The sequence below is a fragment of the Elephantulus edwardii genome, unplaced genomic scaffold (assembly GCF_000299155.1).
Source record: "Elephantulus edwardii isolate Elephantulus edwardi_28Jun2011 unplaced genomic scaffold, EleEdw1.0 scaffold00048, whole genome shotgun sequence".
NCBI lineage: Eukaryota > Metazoa > Chordata > Mammalia > Macroscelidea > Macroscelididae > Elephantulus > Elephantulus edwardii.
The window spans coordinates 1,595,492-1,616,249 of NW_006399798.1; the positions used below are offsets into that span (position 1 = coordinate 1,595,492).

General features: G+C 59.6%; 1 protein-coding gene across 1 annotated transcript in view; it reads left to right on the forward strand.

Annotated features, from left to right (window-relative positions):
- The first annotated feature begins 331 nt into the window (after positions 1-331).
- The window catches only part of AATK (apoptosis-associated tyrosine kinase), a 28,390-nt gene continuing 7,963 nt past the window's right edge, over positions 332-20,758 (forward strand). Inside the window, exons 1-4 of the mRNA XM_006886325.1 lie at positions 332-413; positions 14,563-14,696; positions 18,313-18,460; positions 20,345-20,424. Of these exons, the coding sequence (XP_006886387.1) occupies positions 332-413; positions 14,563-14,696; positions 18,313-18,460; positions 20,345-20,424 (444 nt within the window). The remainder of the gene's footprint in view (positions 414-14,562; positions 14,697-18,312; positions 18,461-20,344; positions 20,425-20,758) is intronic.

Genomic DNA, 20,758 nt, shown 5'->3' on the forward strand with positions numbered 1-20,758 from the left:
GTGCTCCCCCCTCCCCCCGCGTCCTGCAGTCCTCATCCTCTCCCCTCCTCCCTCCCCCGCCGTGTGCGCCCCACTCCCCCCCTCCCCGCTTTTCGACCCCCCCTCCCCGCGCGCGCTCCCGCCGCCGGCTGCACCAGGCCCGCGCGCCGCCCGGGAGGGGAGAGCAGGCGCGGGGCGCTGTGCGCGCGGGGAGCAGGCGCGGGCGCGGGGTGCGGGCGCGGGGTGCTGGCCGCTGCAGCCCCGTCGGCACGGGCTGGGCGGGCAGCTCGCACCTGCGGCGGCCTGGGCGATGCGGCGGCGCGGGCCGGGGCCGCGGGCGTCCTGAGCCCCGATGCCCGCCGCGCTGCTGGCCCTGGCCATGTCGTCGTCCTTCTTCAACCCCAGCTTCGCCTTCAGCTCGCACTTCGACCCCGGTGAGTCCGCTGCGGATGCCCCACCTTCCCCGGGACTGCGGCCTCCAGTGCGGGCGGCGCGCGGCTGTTTTGCCAGGAGATTAACTCTTTCTCCACCTGAGCGAGGCCGCAGCAGCCGCCGCGGGCACCGGGCAGGACGCCTGCAGGGCCCGGATATCCGAGGTGGGCAGGCCCCAGGTGGAAGACCGCACGGCAGTCGTGGATGCCCCCAACTTCCCGGAGGGTGCATCCCCGACCCAGGAACCGTGCCACCTGCCCCCACCCGCGCCTCCTTGCCTTGGTCCAGGTGGCTGGAGGAGGAGGCTGGCGGGGGGGCCCCGGGGTGGTGTGGTGTGGGGGTGCTACTGCTGGGTCCTGGCTCTGCGGCCTTGTCGCTGGAGGCTCCTCCCAGGCCAGCGGCTGCGGGAGCCCACGGGCCACCTGGCAGCCGGCGAGGAGGTGGGTGCGGTGGTGAGGACAGGGCCCCAGCCTGAGCGCAGACCGCAGGGGGCAGGTGGTCCCCAGTGGGTGCCGAGACCCCCGGGCAGCAGCATGGCGGGAGGGGCGCCGACAGGCTGCAGTGGACTTGGAGCCGGCCCCTCCCCCAACAGCATGTTTACCCAGCCGCTGCCTGGCCTGGGGAGGGGTGGCAGCCGGGTGGCAGCAGGGTGGCAGGGACAGGGGAGGCAGAGGCCTGCTCACGCAGCTGGAGGTGGGGGGGTCTTCTTCCTCAGTCTCCAGGCTCCAGTTTTCCTGGGTCTGAACCGGAGAGAGACCTCACTTGGAGCCGCCACCCGTGTCCCACGCAGCTCGCTTGTCCACACAAAGCTGGTGCACATGATGGCCCCGGGCCTTCCTCTGAGACAGTGACAGGGTCCCCAGGGCTCAGGAGTCTGAAGGCATCTGGTCCTGGGGGAGGGGAGCTGACAGTGCAGCCCCTCCCCCTCTGACACGTGGTTAGGCCTCCCCCAGGGCCCTCCAGGGCATAGTGAACCCTCCAGCCTCCAGCAGCAGCCCCTGGCCTGAGTGGGCCACCAAGCAGACCCCAGGCCCAGGCCTCCTCAGAGACGGGCCTCTTCAGACCTGGCCTTCGTGGGACACCTGCCCAGAGCCCCCCAATGAGTGTCAGGACCAGTCTGGACCCAGCTGTCTGCAGAGACCCAGACCTGCCCTGGTGCCTGTGTGCCAGTCTGTCTGTCTGTCCTGGTGTCCTGCTTGGGCAAGAGATGCCCCTTCCCCCACCTCGGAGAAACAGCTGCTCAGGAAGGCTGGCAAATGTTTGCGTAAACAGCTGTGACAGTGATTACAATGTGTCAGCTTGGAGACTTCAGAGGGTGAACTTGCCAGGAGCTGGGGAGGTATCTATCCCTGGGGGTTCTGGAAGGTCTGGTGCTCCGCCAAGAACAGGGTGCAAGGGGTGTGCACTGGGTGTCTTGATGCCCAGATGTGACAGGGGCTTGGGGGGAAGGAGATGGTCCCCTGAGGAACCTGCCCTGGGGTCTGCAGGGCTCTGTGGCAGCGGGTATGGTGGGGACAGGAGGGCTGGAGGCCATCGCCCACGGCCAGATCCACCCGTCTGCCCTACTGTGTCTTGCTGGGCCTCAGTTACCTCCTCTGTGAAATGGGATGATGCAGTGTGGAGGGTAGGGATGCAGAGGGGTGAGCCCAGCACCCTGGTGCACCTCACAATCATGGAGATCACTTAGTTCTGTTTCTTGATGTGGAGAGAGGTAATCCTGTCCAGGGGTGGTTCATGTCTGGGACCCTCCTCGTTCCATGGATGCCATGGTTTGTGGATGTGGCCATTGAAGGTTGTGCTGGGTAGGAATGGACAGGGGATGACCTAGGAAGGGGACACTACAAGGTCACAGGCCACCACCCCTGGTCGGGCAGGGTGCGTCCAGCATTCAGTGGTCATAGCCAGGGCACATGTGACGGCGGCTCTGGCCGAGAGCAATGGGGCTGAGGTTGAGGAACGGTGGTCACATACTCAAGGACAGCCTACGACTGGAGGACTTCATTGTAGATGGACCCCTGTCGTGGCCAGTCACCGGCCAAAGTACAGAGGCAGGGCATGGCCAGGGATGCAGTGTCCTCCAAGGTCCGGCCCTGCCAGCCACCTGGGGGCTACAGATGGGCCGGCCATGAGGGCTGACCAGGACACAGCCCCGCCTGAGGGGAGACCTCACCTGGGGGCCACAGGTGGGCCGGCTGTGAGGGCTGACCAGTGCTGCGGCACAAGAGAGGCTGAGCCACCTGTCGTGGCTTGGAGGGTGCTGGACGACCACGTGTGTGTGAGGCCGAGGCGCCTGGCTTCTGGTCAGAGGCCTGGCCAGCTGTGGCGGTGGAGATGCCATCTCTGGCCTGCTCCTCTGCAGGACCTCGAGGTGGCCACGTCTCTGTTGGATAGGAGCCATGTCTACTGGGTGTGCCCACCTGCCGTCACCTGGTTGTGGAATGTTCCTGGAGACACTGCTAAGGGACATGGGGTGGCCAGTGTGGAGTGTGAGTTGGCATCTCGGGCGGTGCCATCAGGCTGACCTGTGGATACCAGAGCAAGGTCTGCAATGCCCTGTCCACAGGGCTGGGGTGTGGGGTACTCATGCCCAGCCTGTCCTTCCCCCACCCTGACCCCCCATCCACCATCCTGGTCCACACTGTGGACGCTGCAGGAAGAGGCCTAGTGGACAGGCAGACCTTGGGTAGGTGAGCGACTCAGAATAGGAAAGCGTCAAGGTGGAGAGCAGCTCGGCCGGGTATCCGAGCTGCACAGATGGGGCTGCCTGGGCACTTGCGCTCTCAGACTGGCCCTGGCGTTTGTCACTGTGGGACCCCAATGCCCCCTGCTGTGCTTAGTGACTGTGACACCTCCCCCAGGAGCCAGGCAGAGGAGGGGGTGGGGCTGTCTGTCAGGTGGGCAGGCTGAGGTGGTCCCTGAGGAGAGTCAGGGTGAGAAGGCTGAACAAATACCGTCGTCTCCTGAAAGGAACAGCCGGCAAGCTCCCCTGCACATCTGGGGTTCAAAGCTTCAGGCCCAGAGGCAGGCTCAGCCTCCCACTGGTCAGCTAAGGTCTGTGAGTGCAGGGAGGGGTCCCTGGGAGGCTCACAGCACCTGCACTCATGGCTTCTGGGTCCTGAACGCCTTGTGTGGGACCATCATGGTAGGAGACAGGGGAGGCACTTCTTTATGTTCTAGTACATTCTCCAGGCAGAGCACTTTTCCCCAGCGGGGCTGTTTCTCCCTATGGGGGCCCAGCAAGCCACACCCCCCCAGTGGCACACATGCAGCCACACGGTGCTCAGTGCACCCCGTCACATGAACACACATGTGTACTTGCACAGAAAGTGGTCCACGTTGCCACACTCTCAAGCACACATGCATATGTGCCCCTCATTTTTCTGGCATGTGCACTCACGTCACACGTGGGGTTGTTCACACCTGGCCCGGCGTTTACATACACATGGGCCTTATACATGTGCGTATGTTTCCACCCCCATGCAAACACTCATGTTCTCGTGCACCCCAGCACATTTACATGGGAATGGACATGCATCCGCACGCGCACACACGCCCCTTGCACACACACACACCTCTCTCACACGTGTCCCTCGCACACACAGGTCCCTCACACACGGGTCCCTCGCACATAAATATCCCTCACGTACACAAGTGTCCCTCACACACACGTGTCACACACACATGTGTCCCTTGCACACAAATGTCCCTTGCGCACACTTGTCCCTTGCATGCACATGTGTCCCTCACACACACAGCTTTCTGTTCACATGCACACCCATCCCTGCACCTCCTCCACATGGGTCCCTGCACACACACGTACCACCTGCCCGTGCCTGCTGAGTGTGGATCACCTTTGAGGGCAGGTTTCTGGAGCCCAGGACCCTGTGAGGGTCATGGCTCCCTCCGGGCCCCCAAGGCTGGTCTCCAAACTCCATCCTTTACCCCTGCGTCAGTCTCGGATCCTCCTTCTCCGTGGACCTTGGGTAACCTCAACCTGGCGATGTCCAGGCCCTGGGATTTACCACAGACTTTCCCTCCTTTATCCACATGGGACTTCACCTCAGGACCGCCACACCCTGGCCTGTCTCCTGCACACCTTTCACAGAAGAAAGTTCAGGGACACCCCCACCCAAGGGGAAGCAGCAGCAGAATAAAGAGGTGTAGGCAGATGGTGTCCCCAAGTAAGGAGCTGGTGTCTTCCTCTGGGCCTGGCGCTGGGCAGGGAAATGGGGCCACAGTGGGGCAGTAGCAGGGGCTCTTTTCCTGAAGGGTATTCAGGTTAGAAAGGACAGTAGATAACACATGCTAGTGGCCATGCATGGAGCCCTGACCACCTCTCCCTCCACCAATCCCAGGGGTTAGGGGTGTGACCACAGGCTTGCAGCCACTGCTCTTAGTGGCCAACGGCTTGGTGGTAGGCACCTGTGGCAGGTATGTGAGGCGGGAGTGGACTGAGCCGTCTCCCGCTGTGGGGAGGAAGACTGACTCGGCCCTGCCTTTTCTGAGCCTGGACCACGAGGGGGCTGCCTCCGTCCCCCGAGGAGGTGGGATGCCCCCTTCCTACATGCCGGCTCCTTGCTCATGTGATGGCGAGCTCAGCTTCATGACCCTTGAGAGGGTCACCTTGGCTGCCTCCTGACCTCTGTCCAGGGGCCCTGGCCCAGAGACCACTGCCACTAGGGCGTGTCGAGGGAAGTCCTCGTGGGAGGCCTCCACAGTTAGCTTCCCTCCACAGCACTTAAAAATCCCAGGTCGGTTTCTTTGAAGGTTATTGCTTTTATGTTGTTGAGAAAGTTCACAGCAGAAACGAAGTAGTTTCTGTGCATTAAATTCCCTGAAATTGGCTACACTCTCCCTGTGGGCCCCACACCCCTCGTTCCCTGAGTGGCTCCCTCAGTGAGCTCCCTGCCCGCTGCTGCTGCTGCGCTCCTGGTCTAGGCCTTCTGGTTGCCTCGTCCATGTCCACCTGACCCGGGAGGAAACACCTCCAGGGCGCAGTGCGCTCCAAGCTGCCGTCTTTCACTTGGTAAATCCTGCCTGACCCGAGGTCTGTCCTCTTCTCCTGCGCTGGGTCCTTGTCCCCTCACTGCCCACGCAGCAGCGGCCCCATCAGCCCCAGGCCTTCTGCTTGGACATTGGCAGGTTGGACTCACTTCACTGACCAGGTTTCCTTTTTGTGTTTGCTGCCTGGAGACCTGGAAGCAGGTGATGTGGCCCCTCTTTGAGGCCAGCCCTAAGTTGCCTAATTCCCTTGGGAAAAGGATGGCTTTGTACGGGAAGCAGCGACAGGTGGACATGATGCCCAGTGTCCCCGCTGAGGCCCTCCCACGCCTGTGTGCACGGGTCCTGCTCGCCCCTCTGCGACGTCCTCCGATTGCATCTGTGGCCCTGGTACACACAGCACAGGTCGCTGTGTCTGGCCAGCTGAGTGGCCGTGAGCCTCCCCGGAACCTTGTTTCTCTGTCAGGCGGTGTTATGAAGGCCTAACTGGCCCCTTTCGTGTGGGCCACCCGCTGGAAGCATGTGCCTCGTGCTTTTTGCTGGACCCACAGAGCTGTGCGGTCATCTCTATGAACAGTCAGAGAAAGCCCGCACCACGGGGGTCATCTCTGGACTGGACATGACGCTGTAAACGTGTTAAAGGCCACCAGACTATTCTCTCTAAAAGGGCTCATTTATGTTACAGTTTCTGTCACGATAAAAATGATAACGATAAATATGAATAAAAACAAATTTAAAAGATGAAGCCCCGTACTCCTTAGCAGCTGTAGACTAAGCATCAGGCTGATTGAGAACTGAACTTCAGGGGTTCAAATCCCACAGCAGCTCTGCTCCCATAGATATATAATTGAGCCTGAGAAACCCCCGGGGCAGTTGTGCTCTGTCCTAGGGGGTCACCAGATGTTCCTCTGTGCTTTCTGTGTTCCGTCCCGTTGGAACTGGCCCCTAGCTGACCCTCCCGTGGGTTTTCAGAGGCAGTGACTCACATGGGAGGAGACTGCCCATCCTGCGGAGTAGCTGGTGGATTCGAACCACCAGGCTGCTTGGACTTTTGCGTCCGTGGAGTCTGTCTGGAGTGTCTTTTGTGACTCTGGGCTCCAGGGAGGAGCATGTGTCTGCTTGCACAGAGGTTGCGTGGTTTGGTGCCATCACGCCATGCCCGGTCCGCACCATCCTTACAGTCACGCTGTGGCAAGCCCACTGTTGAGTCTTGGTGCCAGTCCATCTTGTTGGCATCTTGAAGGGCCCACCGTTTCAGAAGTGGAAGGTCAGTCCTGCCTCCTAGCCTGACTTGGTCTGGAGGCTCCACTGAAACCCGGCACCACGTTGACCCTGCTGGTATTTGCATTTCCCACATCATAGCCACGTGCGGGCCACCATCGGGCCACCGCAGCCAGTGCCCTGTGAAGGTTACGGCTGAGGGGCCTCGGGGACAGCCCGCCCTGTTCCATGGAGTCACTGTGAGTCACAGCGAGCCCAATGACACTGACTGTGGGCTCAGCATGCTTCTGCGGTGTGTTGTGTGCACAGGAATGGGAGCCCAGGGTCCCTGCTCCCCGTGGTCCAGCCCTGCGGATGCTACCGAGGGCTCGTGTCCTCCACGGTCAGCCACGGGCCAAGCTGTGGTCCCTCTGCATCTGCGCAGTTGGGATTGTCCACCTTTAGTTTGCTGGGCAGCTCTCGGCGGTGGGTGCTCAGGGGTGCACTGGCCTCTCCCTGCCCTCCGTGCTGTCAACGCTTGGCTCTGGGGCCGCTCCCTTGCTGGCTGTGGGCAGCGTGCGGCCTCTCTCTCTCTGGACTGTGCCCCAGCGGCCTCCCACTGTTGGTGTGCGAGGTGCAGGGCCGACTCCAGCAGACCACCAGAGTAGACCTCGCTCTGTGTCCAGTGGCCTTGGACGGGCCGCTGACACGGCCGCTTTGGGAGCATCCACGCCCTGGCTGTGCATGGACTCTGCACACCAGGCCCTTCATGTACGTGTCACGTGTCCAGCTGCTGATGGGTCGGCAGTTTGACTCCACTGGCCGCCTCTTGGAGGAAGGTAGGAAGTCTGCTCCTTTAAAGACTTTTTAATTTTTTTTATTAATTATTTTTTAAATGCAACATATGTTTTTTACAGCATATTCTTCCCATTTAATTTCCCCCCATTCATTCATTGTTGAACATATTCCTCCCTGCCCACCCCTCCACCAGTTCATTTTTCTCTTTGAAAAAAAAAATCTTTCATTGTGATACAATCCCCCGTCCACTGTCCACTTTACTGTGCATTTCTTTTTCTGTAATCTTGTCCTGGAAATAATACCTAATCCTATATTCCTTTTCAACAGTTCTCTCCCTCATCTGTTTCAATGCAGTATTCATTATTTATCCCCTCTTTTCTTAGTTCCCCCCCCAACCCTAAGGTCAGACCCGGTTTACAACAGTGGCACTATGCAGTATTTGTCCTTTTGTGACTGAGATATTTCACTCAGCATAATGTCCTCCAGGGTCACCCATTTTGTATAGTATTTCACGAGTCCCTTGTTTTTCAATACAGCATAGTATTTCATTGTGTGAATATACCACAGCTTCCCTATCCATTCATTTGTTGATGGGCACTTGGGTTGTTTCCAACTCTTCGCTATTATGAACAGAACCACAATAAAAACGGGTGCGTATATATCTGCTTGGGTGGCGGTTCTGGTTCCTTTAGGGTAAATTCCCAGCAGTGGAATTGCTGTTCTGGTTGCAATTTTTTGAGAAAGCGCCGCACTGCCTTCCACAGTGGTTGCACCATTTTACACTTCCACCAACAGTGAATAAGGGTTCCAGTTTCTCCACAACCTTGTCAGCATTTATTGCTTGCTGCTCTGCTGAATTTTGCCATTGTTACTGGGGTGAGATGATACCTCATAGCTATTTTGATTTGCATCTCTCTTAAAGCAGGGATTTTGAACATTTCTTCATGTGCTTGTTGGCCATCTGAATGTCTTCTTTGGTGAAGCGTCTGTTCAGATCCTGTATCCATTTCCCAGTTGGGTTGTTTACCTTTACCTTGTTGTGGTGTTTAAAGACTTTTTTTAAAAACCCTCATTGCCATTAAGTTAGAACTGGCTCATAACCGGCTCATAACCAGCTCATAGCTGACCGTTGAGTGTGTTTTGAGTTGTAAATCGCAGAGTGACCAGTGGATTTGAACCATGGAGGGGCCTTTGGGCTCACAGCCCAGCTCCCACAGAACACATGGGCAGAGCTCCCTGTGCAAGGTTTACAGGCCTGGACAGTCCACTGAGGGTCTCCACTCACCAGATCTGACATTGGCACTGGCTGGGGCTCGGGTTGGGGAAGAGCAGTGAGTGCAGCCTGGAAGATGTCTGAATGGTCTGAGCAAGAAGCACAGCCCCGAGGGGTGGCCCCTGGGCCCCTGGAGACAATGTTCTGAGGACAGACAGCCCTGGCTGCTGTCCTGAGGGTGCTTCCTGGACCTCTGGGGTGGGGACAGTCTAGTCCCCTCCGTTCACAAGCCCCTTCTTGTTGGTGCTGTGGCTGCACCTGGCCCTGGGGGCCCAGACCCCCTTGTCTTCCAGGCCTCTCCTCACTTGCCACACAGTGGGGGTGATGAGTCCCAGCTCCCAGTGGGGTCTGGGTGGAAGCCTGGAGGATTGTGGGACTGCTTCTCTGAGTCTTGGCTGCACGCCCCCCTTAGCTACTGCTCTGGAGCCAGGAAAGGGGCTGTTTCCTTCTGTGACAGCGGGGAAGCTTCCCAAAGATAACCGTGCCTCCCACGTGGGGCTCGCGTGGCTTCCCTGGGCCAGGAGGTGGCCTCCTTGTGTGCCTGAGCTGGCAGGCCCTCGGCCCTGCGCGACTGCAGCCCAGATACCCAGCCGAGTCAGTGAGATTGGCTCACACACCCAGCAGCTGGGCTTGGGGGCCCCCAGTGGTGACTCAGAGGGGCAGGAGAGCAGGGACTGACGGAGTCGGGTGGAGGCTGTGGCTGTGGGCTGATGCAGAGGGTGGCTGGTGCCAAGGGACAGACTGTGTGAGGTACTGTGTACACAGAGACAGCTGGGGTGACCCCATGAGGACAGGGCACTGGAGAGACCCCCACCATAGCGGCTAGTGTAAGGGGCCCCTGACTGCCACTGGCCTCAACATGGACTCTGGGGGCCCAGAGAAGCAGAAGCGGTGGGGCTGCTTGACAGGTATGGTGACCCTTGACGTGTGTGTGGGGGGGGGGTTTTGGCCCACTGGGCACTGATGTGGTCTTGGCACGGAAGTAGGGGGTGCTGGATGCCCACCTCGTGACTTCCAGTGGATGGTGCAGGGAGTGTGTGATGGGAGCTCAGCACCTGGAGCCCACCCTCTGCCTCACTCGTTCAGGAGTTCCTTCCTGCACAGGCTGCAGTTTGCCTCACCCACCGATGGACAGTTTCGGGGGCAGTGCAGGGTGTTGGGGAGGGCAGGCATGGTGAGCTGGACACCTGGCCAAGGCCCTTCCCCACGGGTGTCAGGGAAGGGAGTCCCAGCTCTGTCTTTGGGGCCTGAGCACCGTCTGTCTGGATGAAGGTCCTGGCTCGAGCCCCGAGGGTGTTGTGTCCAGGATGGGGCATGAAACTGGGATGGGTACTCCATTGAAAAGCTGGTGCCCTGGAGATATTGGGGGTCAGTGACCTTCTTTTGGGGTGCACGAGTCCCTGTCCAGACTAGTGGGCAGCCTGGGCCTCTGGGCCACTGAGAGTCCCTCCTCTGAAAAGCCGCCTGTCCTCTTCAGTGTGCGTTTCACATTTCACATACAAGGCATTGCCTTCAGTGAGTCTGCCCCAGGCAGTGCTGGTGACACCTTCTTGTGAGAGTGACCTCTGATGCTCCCCACCCTGACCTCAGCGCTGCCCAATTTCATTGTGTCCCCTGCAGTTCTGGTCGAGTGTCAGGAGTTCTCTGCTCACCACACTAACCGAGTGGGAACATCGGGGTGTGTCTGCAGGGCCTCTGTGCGGAGCCCCTCCAACAGGGACCCACCTCGTCCCTCATTGCAGGAGAACCCTAGGAGGCTGCAGAGGGCTCTGGGTCAGCCTGGAAGTGGGACTTGCCTGGGGCGGTCAGGGACAAGCACTGTCCTCGCCGCCTCCGAGTGGGTGTGCAGCCATGGGGAGGGGGTTAAGCTGAGCTGATGGTATCAGGGGCCCCTGAACCCCTGGAACTTGCAGAGATATGGGACAAGGAGTGAGCTCCCCATGGGCTGAGCGGCAGAAGGGTCCTGGCCAGTGTAGGGTCCCCCATCTGCTGTTCATGGACCCTTATTCAGAAGCGTGTAGAGAGCTCCTCCAAGTGGACAGATGGGTGAGCCGTGGGCGCTGGGCAAACCTTGCCCTTGAGCCCCTGGAGAGAATGCCCAGTGTGGACACAAGGTGTCAGAGAGAGCACAGCATAAAGGGCCGGGTTTCAAGGGGCAGCCAGGGGTGGTCCAGTATGCTTACAACAGCCTGTGCATCTGGCACCTTCCTCCAGTTCTAGAACTTTCTCACCTTCCCCTCAGGAGAAGTAACATCTGTTAGCACTAACCCCCCACTCCTCTTCCTGAGGAGCTGAGACCCAGGAGGTGGGGTGTCATAGGGTTTGAGTGTAGATGGTGTGGGAGGGCACAAGACAGGGGAGCGTCTGAACCCCAACTCAGGACCCCGTGGTGTCAGGACTGAGGCCAAGGGGGGATATCTTTTAAAAAGGGAGTGGGAGGGTTTTATCTGGGGATAAAAATCTGCCCTGACTGTAAACAGTGCTTGCTAGTCGTAGAAATTCCAGAAACCTGAACTATAGGAAGATCGCGCCAGCCAGACGTCTGTCTCCGGAGACCCTGCTGTGCTGCTCCTGTGAGCGCGGGCTTTTCCACTTAGTCCTGACTCACGTTTATAAACAGTTCTGTCCCCCCACCTCCTGTCAGTGTATTGATATATCGGTGAAGCCACTGAACTCGGTGAATGAAGTGGGATGTGTTTGATCTCTGCTGAGGGGTGTGTCTCCTGACTGGGACCAAACCTGGCTCTGCTCCGAGCTGTGCCGGTGTCTCCAAGCTGGGACCCCCTCCTCTTCCCTTCCTCATCAGTGGGGTGGGAACCCCTGCTGCCCGTGACCTCTCCCCAGAGGACCTCGGGCCAGAAGACCAAGATTCACACTGACCTGTGAGGTAATCCAAAGGTGCTGGACTCAGGAGGACTGGTCAGCCTGGAGGAGCCTGTGTGTGGACTCAACCCGCCCCCTCCCCACTCAGGTTGTCCTCTCCCCTCCCCCTTAGGCACAGGGTCTTGCCTCCCACCCCGGGTGCACGATGTCTGTCACAGCCCCCCCCGCCCCCCATCCACAGAGTCGCTAACCCCACCCCCACATGCACAGTATCTGTCACAGCCCCCCTTGGGGCACAGGGTCACTAACCCCCACCCCTGGGTGCACAGTGTCTGTCACAGCCCCCTGGGTGCATAACGTCACTCACCCCCCCACCCCCGGGTGCACAGAGTCACTCACCCCCCCCCCAGGCACACGATGTTGTCACAGCCCCCCCAGGTGTTCAGGGTCACTCAACCCCACCCTTCTTGGATGTACAGGTCTTGTCACACTCTCTCCTGCTCTCAGCACTGTGACCCTCAAGGCCAATGTGCGTCCCAGAGGGGGTCCTGGCCACAGAGAGTGTTAGGGTGTGGTGTGGGAGATGAGACAGTGGAGGACAGAAGCAGGAAGAGGTGGATGCCCCGGTGGGCAGCCTGCTGGACTCCCTGGTGGGCAGCAGAGGCTACTGGGAGGACTGAGGGGTTCAACAAAGAGCAAAAGAAAAGAGGGGGTGATCTGTTGGTGGATGGGAGGGAGTGCTGGCTGCCCTTGCAGCTGAGCATTGCCACATGAGGTGTCCCCTGCAGAGCTGGAAGCCTGTCCCTTTTGGGTGCATGGTGTCTGGGCCACCCCAATGAGGAGGAGTTAGAGCTGACCTGCGCCCAGGAGTGGGGACAGAGGGCGTGATGTGGGCAGGAGTTGGGGGGTGTTCACTATGAAATGGGACTCAGAGAGCTGTGTGTATACAGTTGACTCTGAGCACAGAGTTGGTGTTCAGATAAACTTGTGTATACAGTTGGAGCCCAGGTGGACTAGGAAGGGTCATGTGTATACAGTTGACCCTCAGATGGACTGTGGAGATCGTGTGTCTACAGTAGGAGCTCAGGTGGACTCGGAAGGTCGTGTGTATACAATTGGCACTCAAGTGGTCTCGGGATGTCTTGTGTATATAGTTGGCCCTCAGCACGCAGCAGGCACTAAGTAGTGCAAATCCCTGAGTAGGGAGCTCAGAGGCAGCTGTCTGAGCAGTTTTATATAAAACACCCCCAAAATCAGTCAGAACCAAGCTACTCATGTGTGCCACACGCCCTGCAGGAGGGGCTTGTGTGGCCAGATGGTGGCAGGCCGTGGGGTCCAGCGGTGCTCGGACTGCCACGCTGGCCAGCAGGGTCAAGCTCATCAGCATGGAGGAGCGTTGGGCATTTTTGTGTCCAGTTTCTCATGTATGAACAGGGTCGGGCTTAGGATCTAGTGGGGGACTGGGTACCCACCATAATCTACACCCCAGAGAACAGCCGCCTGCTGACATGAGGTGCGGTCGGCCACCAGCAAGGACTCAGGAGCAGGACAGAGGGACGCTGGGACACACATGAGCAGTGCTGGGCTGCAGACCCTGGACAGGCAGGGAGCAGGGTGGGGAGGGTGAGCATCGTTGAGCTCCGTGGGGGGCTGGGACATAATGATGGAGATGGTGGGTCTGGCTGCCCCACTCTAGTCTCATGGTTCTTTGTGCCAGTCTCTGCCTGTCAGGACAGCCATCTTTCCATGAGGCCACACCTCCTCCAGGCAGCCCTCCATCAATCCCGCTCAACAAAATGCTCTGTAGCCCCAGGTGGGAGTAGGGGTGTTGCTGTGAACCAGCAACAAGGCCTGGGCCTGGAGGAGTCCTCCCAGGCGTCGGTTTCCTTGCCTGCAGTCGGCTAGGACAGAAGACCCTGGGTGTGTCCTGCTAGGGGCTGCGCAGGTGCACCTGGAGGTTTGACCACTGAGAATGGAGGGCAGGCAGAGAAAGGGTGGAGGAAGTCTGAGCAGGAGCCCAGTGGGCACAAGACAGGCTGCTAGGAGCTCTGTCCAGGGGTGCCGGAGCCGGGCCTGTGTCTGTCCAGGGGTGCCTGGTCTGGGCCCCGCAAGCACTCAAGTAAAAACTTCCAGAAAGCCCCAACCAGGTTGGGTGTCCAGCAGCTCGGAGTCCAGTTCCCAGATGTGGGTCATATCAGGCTGCCCTTGGCACCCCCTTCCTTTCTGGGTAGGGCTGGTATGAGGGGCAGCGACCAGTGTTGTAGTAAGGGAGACAGTGACCAGAGGCAGACCAGGTACTGCAGAAGTGGTACCCTGATAATTTTAGCCTGGCGACTCCTACTGCCCAGCGCTAAGAGCATGACCGTGGACAGCTCCCAGTTCCTTGGCTTCTGACTTGGTGGGAACCTTGACTGGGTCCCTGTCTCCCTGTCCTCGTGGTGACTTGCTGTCTTTCTCAAGGCCATCTCTACAGCCTTGGCCACAGGGACAGCCTCACAGTGGGCTCAGGGCTCCAGGTGAAGCATGGCCGAATGCCTGAAGCCTAGCACGTGGCCGGGGCTTGGACAGCCTCCTTGTGGGGGCCACAGCGGCACCCAGTGGCCAGCTTCAGCACTTGCAGGGTCCAGCCAGCCCATTTCCAGCTGTGATGCTGAACGCCATGACCATTACCGTCTGTGGTCAGTGTGTGGTGGAGCTCCCAGACTGATTCAGGTTTGGAAGCAGGAGTGGCATCCACTTCCTAAACCACATGCCTCTGGAAACTGTATGAACATAGAGAAACAATGATAGTTATAGACTAGGGTGTTCACAGTGTCGCTATGAGTCATTGGCAATTGGGGTCCTGAGCTGGCCCTCCAGAGCAAACAAAGAGTGCTGAGACGCGGGGCTGCAGGTTGGCAGTGGACTGCAAAGCCTGCGGGTGGTCAGGGGCTGTTGGTGGGGGCTGGAGATCCCAGAGAAAGAGAGGCTTGGGGACCCAGAGATGGGGTACAGCCTAGGCAGAGGTCCTGGGCCCAGAGGCTGTCAGATGACTGCTAAACCCCCTTCTTTGGTAGACGGTGCCCCCCTCAGCGAGCTCTCCTGGTCGTCTTCCCTGGCCGTGGTGGCTGTGTCTTTCTCCGGCCTCCTCACCGTCATCGTCCTAATGCTGGCCTGCCTGTGCTGTAAGAAGGGAGGCATCGGGTTCAAGGTGAGGGTGTGCCGGGGGTGGAAGCTGGGCAGGTGTGGGCGGGGCTGGGTGAGAGGGGACAGATGTGGGCGGGGCTGGGGGATGGGAAAGGGGGCTGATGTGGGCGGGGCTGGGGATGGGAGAGAGGGGGCTGATGTGGGCGGGGCTGGAGCATTGGGCAGGAGGGGGCCTGATGGGGGCAAGGCTGGGTAAGTTGGGGTGTGGGTGGTGCTGGGGCTGTGGGGGTGGGGGTCATAGGAAGGAGCAGCTAGGGGCTGGGGCTGGCCTGAGGGACAGAGCTGGGCCCTGGGCTGGGTTCTGGCCACAGTCTCCAGCTAGCACTAATCACCTATCCCTGTTGGCTGGATGCAGGCTTGCCATGAAGCCACCTGGAAGGCCTCTCAGCCCTGGGCCCGTGATGCCTCCTGAAAGGAGAGGCCTGAGAGGTCTTGGGGACCTCAGACAACTGATCCCCACTTTTGATCTTCTGTGTGGGACGTGGCCTCAGTTGACCCTATAGCCCAGCTGCCAGGCCAGATCTCCAAGCTGAGAACCAGGAGAGGGAAGGATGGGGGTAGGGTGGCCTCTTGAGCCTGTGGGGGAGGGGTTTGCATCCCCTACTTCCTGTTAGGGGAGGCTCTACTCCCTGCATGTTGTCCCCCAAATGCCCTGGGTATTTGAGTCAAGAAAGGGAGACTGAGCCCCAAGACCCCTGCTCTCTGGCTGTTTTGGGCCCCGTGCAGATGGCACCCCCAGGTGATGTCTGCTGTCCGGGAGGGGGCACTCCAGGGACTGCTGACATGGGCGGGACCTTTTGGCATTTACACTGGACTAGATTCTTGAGCTGGGCCTGCCCCCCTTCTCCAGGGTGCTGGCCTTCTCCCCCTCCTGCAGAGGGGTAGCCATCGTTTGGGGATGCTGTGGCCCCATCCGCCTGCCTGTGTGGGCTCATGCCTGCCGACTCAGTGCATTGCTGTGTAGGGAGAGTCCTGGCCATTCACACGCCCAGGGCCAGCCCCACCCGACCAGAGGTCAGATTCCTGCCTGGCACGTGGGCCGCTCTCTGGCCGCAGGGCTCTGCTCTTGCCGCTGGGCCTCATACCCATCTGCAGCCTGGGAACCTTTGGCCCAGCCTCCTGCTGGATCTGACTGCAGGGGTCCAGCCCCACGTCCTAGAGGTGAATGAGGTCGGAATATGAACAGCTGCTGCCGCCGGGGATCCCAGGATTGCAAGCTGTGTTTCAGAACACTGGCAGGGCTGGGAGAACTGGCCTGAGGGCAACTGACCAAGCAGACTTGGGTTTTCAGGGGGATGCTGGAGCCATTCAGGGGACTGAGGACCTGGGGGTGGGCAGTCCCTCCTCAGAGCTGTGTGAGAACAAGGTCCCAGTGATGGGCAAGCTAGGGCCCCTCCTCCCGCGCCCTCCTCACTTCCAGAACATTCCTGCGCCCGTGTGCCTTGGTGGGAGAGCTCGCCTCCACAGAGCCCGTCCGGGGCTCTGGGCAGTGCAGGGCAGGGCCCACCTGCCAGGCTGAGCTCTGCCAGTGTACAGCATGCTCTCCCTCTCCTATCTGCTCGCCCGCTTGGCCAGTGGCATCTGGCAGGCCTCCAGGCAGCACAACCAGGTACTGGGTGGAGCCCGGGCCAGCACCCAGGTCAGGACAAGAAGCTATTTGTTCCCTGGACACTTCTCCAGGGCTGGTGGGTGGGAGGCTGAGGCTTCCAGCTGGGGGAGCTAAGGGTCAGAAGGTCCTGTGGACTCAAGGGTGGTCTCTCGGGCCCTTGGGGAGGGCAGCCCCTGAAGTCCAGTTCTCTCTGGGTGCAGGCTGGTCCAAAGGAAGCTCAGTGGGGGTCCCAGTCCCCTGCTCACGATGGTGAATGTCAAGACCCAGAGAAGGGAGGTGCCCTGGGGAGACAGCTCCCCTCCTGCCGTCTGACCACACGGCCTGGGTCAGGCAGCTGGTCTCCTCTGAGCCTTGGTGTCCACGCTGGACACTGGGGCTTGGGGTCTTGCTGTGTCTAGTAAGTGAGGCTGCGGGTAACTTGTTTTATTGTGTAGTTGTTTCAGGTGGTGCCAGTCCGTTCTCAGGACTGTGCTGTGGGCATGTGTGTACACATTATGTGAGTGTGTGGTCATGAGTGCAGGCAGGTACACATACACGTGTATAACTGTGTTCTGTGCGACCGTGAACACGTACGTGGGACCGTGTGTGCATGAAATACCATGTGTGTAACGTGTCTGTGTGCACGTGTGTATGTGCGAGAAAGCACACTCCCGAGTGGGTGTGCATGCATGCACATCTGTGAGTGCAAACACATGAGCACACACGCATACATTTGCACACATGATGGTGTGTGTTCTGTGTGATTGAGTGTGTCTATGTGAACATGAATTTACATATGTGTGAATGTTGTCTGTGTGTATAAATACACACGTGTATGTGTGAAGTGCTCACGCGCATGTATGAACATGTGTGCTTGTGTACGCGTGTATATGTGTGTGAGGGCACACATGTGGTTGAGTGTGTGAGTAATCATGAGTCAGTACACATAACATGTGTGTGAGGTCAGCACACATGTGTGTGAGGTTTTGTGCATGTGTAAACATGGGTGTGCATGTGTGTAAACCTGTGTGCTCTGTAACTATGAACACGTATGTGTGAGCAGGTGTGCGTACATTAACATGTGTGTGAATTTGTGTGCATGTGTCCCATGCCCCTGTGTGTATGTGGGTGCACACGTGTCAACATGTGTGGGTGTATCAACATTTGTGTGTGAACACACATGTATGTTACCTTATATACCATGTGCACATGGAAATGTGTCCGAGTGTAGGTGCACCATTTGCATATATAGCACACGTGAATGTCTGCCCATCTGTGTGTGTGTGTGTGTGTGTGTGTGTGTGTGTGTGTGTGTGTGTGTGAATGGGGAGGTCTCCTCTAGCTGGGTGTGGTAGTACTGTTTCAAAATAGTAGTGTGCCCAGGTGTGGCCCAGCTGCAGCCTGCCCAGGGTCAGGCTCTTACGGCGCCTCGGGCTTGCCCAGGAGGTGGGTGTGGACAGCTGGGGAGCAGTGTATGTATGGCCTGACTGGGGCAAAGGTCAGACTGCCACCAGGTAGATGGCTGTGGTAGGTGACGGGGTGTCAGGCTGGGGGGAAACACTGGGGGTGTCTATGCTCCAGGACCCTAGAGACTGTCCTTGAGAGGGGTGGGGACTTCTTGGATGTCAGAGTAAGGTGGGGTAATGAGGCTCTCATCCAGGCTGCCAGGCTGCAGGGCCTAGAGTGGGGGCTGCTGCGAGTTTTGAGGGCTGACTCTGGGCATACCAGGTCCCCTGGTGCATCCACTGCCAGCCTGGTAGGTCAGTGGTGGGACGTGGGGGTGGCTGAGGCTGGGTCCTGTCCTCTTAGATTCTGATATTGGGAAGAAAATGTGTTCCCTATCAACACACCCCAACCCAGGGCCCTCCTGGGATGCTGGTGTCCCTGAAGAGCAGGGATTCGGAGTGTGTGTTGGGGAGGGTGTGGGGCTCTGGGGGGGCACTGCTTGGCTACTGGTGTCTCCCCACCCAGCACACCTGCGGGGGGCGGACAGGGCGTGGTGGTGGGAGCTCAAGGTGTCCCACTCTCTCAGGAGTTTGAGAATGCTGAGGCAGATGAGTACGCAGCCGCCTTCTCGGCACACGGCTCCCCAGCAGCCGCATCGCGAGGCGGCCCTGATGTGTACGTCCTACCCCTGGCCGAAGTCTCGTTGCCCGCGGCCAAGCAGCCTGGCCGCTCAGGTGAGCCAGTCTTGCTGTGTGCTGTGTTGGGGGCTGGGCGCCTCCCTCCTTCCACCACCCCTGGGTCCGTGGGCTCTCCGGTGTGTGGGGGGCCTGAACACCTCCCTCCATCACTCCACTCCTGAAGTCCCGGGTGCCCCTGGTGGTGTGTGAGGATGCAAGTAGCTCAGCCCCTGGACCCCTCTCTGGGGAGGCCGAGGGCTCAGTACAGGTCGCGTTCTGCTTCTGTTAGCTGATCCTCACTTGGGCCCTGCCCCAGGGTCCCCCTGTGGCTGCAGCCCAGGCCCAGCTGTCTGTTAGGGCATGTGGGCCTTCAGTGGCCAGGGACAGCCATCCTCCACCCCTCCCCCTCTTAGGGGCTTCGAGAAGGACAACTGTGGTTCAAATGCCACCCACGTGAGGGGGCCTGTGTCCTTGAAATGCTTGACCCCAAATTCCCGCCTCCTCGCAGCCCTCAGGGACACAGGCGCCATTGTGCATCCAGTGGCCGCCCACACAGGGGAGGGGACTTCTGGTGCTCTTTTCATCAGGCCCCCGAGTGGAGTGGCCCATCACCCAGCTCAAGGTCCACCACATCCCCTCTTCCCTTCCACTTGCTGCATGATCCCCATTCTGACCTGCAGTTGGGGTCCTGGCAGCTCAGGGTCTGGTACCCCCCCCCCCACCCTGGGATGTTCCTAGCCACTGTACCTTCCCTGCCATTGTCCCCGCCGCTCCTCCCAGGACCAGAAGGCAGGAGGTCAGCACAGGAGCTGAGCCCAGGTCCTGTGAAGGCTCTGTAGCCATGGTGACAGCTTGTCTGACATGAGCGACCCCAAGACTTCAGCCTTCGTCGTGAACTGGGGGAGCCCAAGGCATCCACCCACCCATGGGTCAAGCAGAGCTCAGACCCAGCACCCAGGCACCTGCCCCTCTGTCCACTGAGCCGAGGGCCCTGATGTCCTAGGTGACCAGGGGCTCTCGTTCTGTGCCTGATGCTGGGACTGGGGAGCCAGTCTACCCAGGGGCACACCCCACAGAATCCTTGAGACCCACCTTCTCCACCTCTGTGCCTGTCTCTGCAGGCAGGGGATGGCAGAGCCCAGGATGGACTTTTCTCTGTCCTTGTGGCTCTGACCCCAAGTATTCTGGAGTACTCTGCTTCTGGAGACAAGAGGTGCTGGATGACACCCCCATTTCTACACTTGCTCAAGATCTCAGGGCCAGAGAGGACAGGCTGGGCCTAGGCGAGGTGCCCCATAGCCCTGGGCCCCAGTGTTGGACATCAGCCTCACTGTTCCAGGAGCTCTGGTCCCTGGTCGGATGCCCTCCTCACTCTGGCCACACTGAGCCCCTGTCCCATGGTCCTTGGGCAATTGGCGTGGGAGCAGAATTCGGGGAATCCTTTGGGACACAGGCAGGGGTGTGGATGCTCTCAGACTCTCTGACCTCGCCCCTCCTCCCAGCTCGCTGACCTAAGCCAGTCAGCCTGCGGGCAGAAAGAACCCAGTGTGTCCAGCATGGCTGTGCCAAGTGGTCGCCGACAAAGGGGCCTTTGGGGCCTGGGTGCTGGAATGCCAGGCTGTGGCAGGGGTGAGGGGACAGCTGGCTCCGGCCCCACCCCCAGCTGTACTGCCAACCCCCTCCCACAGCCCCAGCCTCCCCCTGGCTGGTCCCTGTGGATCTGGGCACTCTCCCAGATGACCAGTAAGATGCCCAGGAGAAACCTTCAGCTCAGGGTCTCCTGGGCACGGTCCTCTTTCTGGAGACCCTCCAGGTGGGATCTCCTCTTCCTGACCTGGCCTGGCCTGCCCAGCACGGGGGCTTGGGGTCCCTGGAGGGGCTGGGGGAGGGTCAGGGGCAGCAGGAGGCCGGGCAGGTCTTGAGTGCCCTGTCCTGGTGCAGTGCAGCTTCTCAAGTCCACAGACCCGGGCCGCCACAGCCTCCTGTACCTGAAGGAAATTGGCCACGGCTGGTTTGGGAAGGTGAGTGATGGGTTCAGGGCGCTGAGTGCAGAGGGAGTTCTGCCCAGGGCTTCCAGCAGGGGTCCCTAGCATCAGGGCTGCAGCCGGTGTGGAGACAGCATCTTTGCCCTGGCTTCTCCCTGACCCTGGCCTGGGGTCTGTCCACGTCAGAGCCTGGAGGAAGCCAAGAGGCTGGGAGATTTGTGGGAGGCAAACACAAAGGCTTGGATATTACAGCCTAAGGTGTGATGGGGGAGCACCCAGGGCCCCTCTGCCAACAAGTGAATGCAGCACAGAGTGAGAAGGGCCTTGGGGGGGGCGGATGTGGAGGACGTAGGGTGAGGAGCATGGGGAC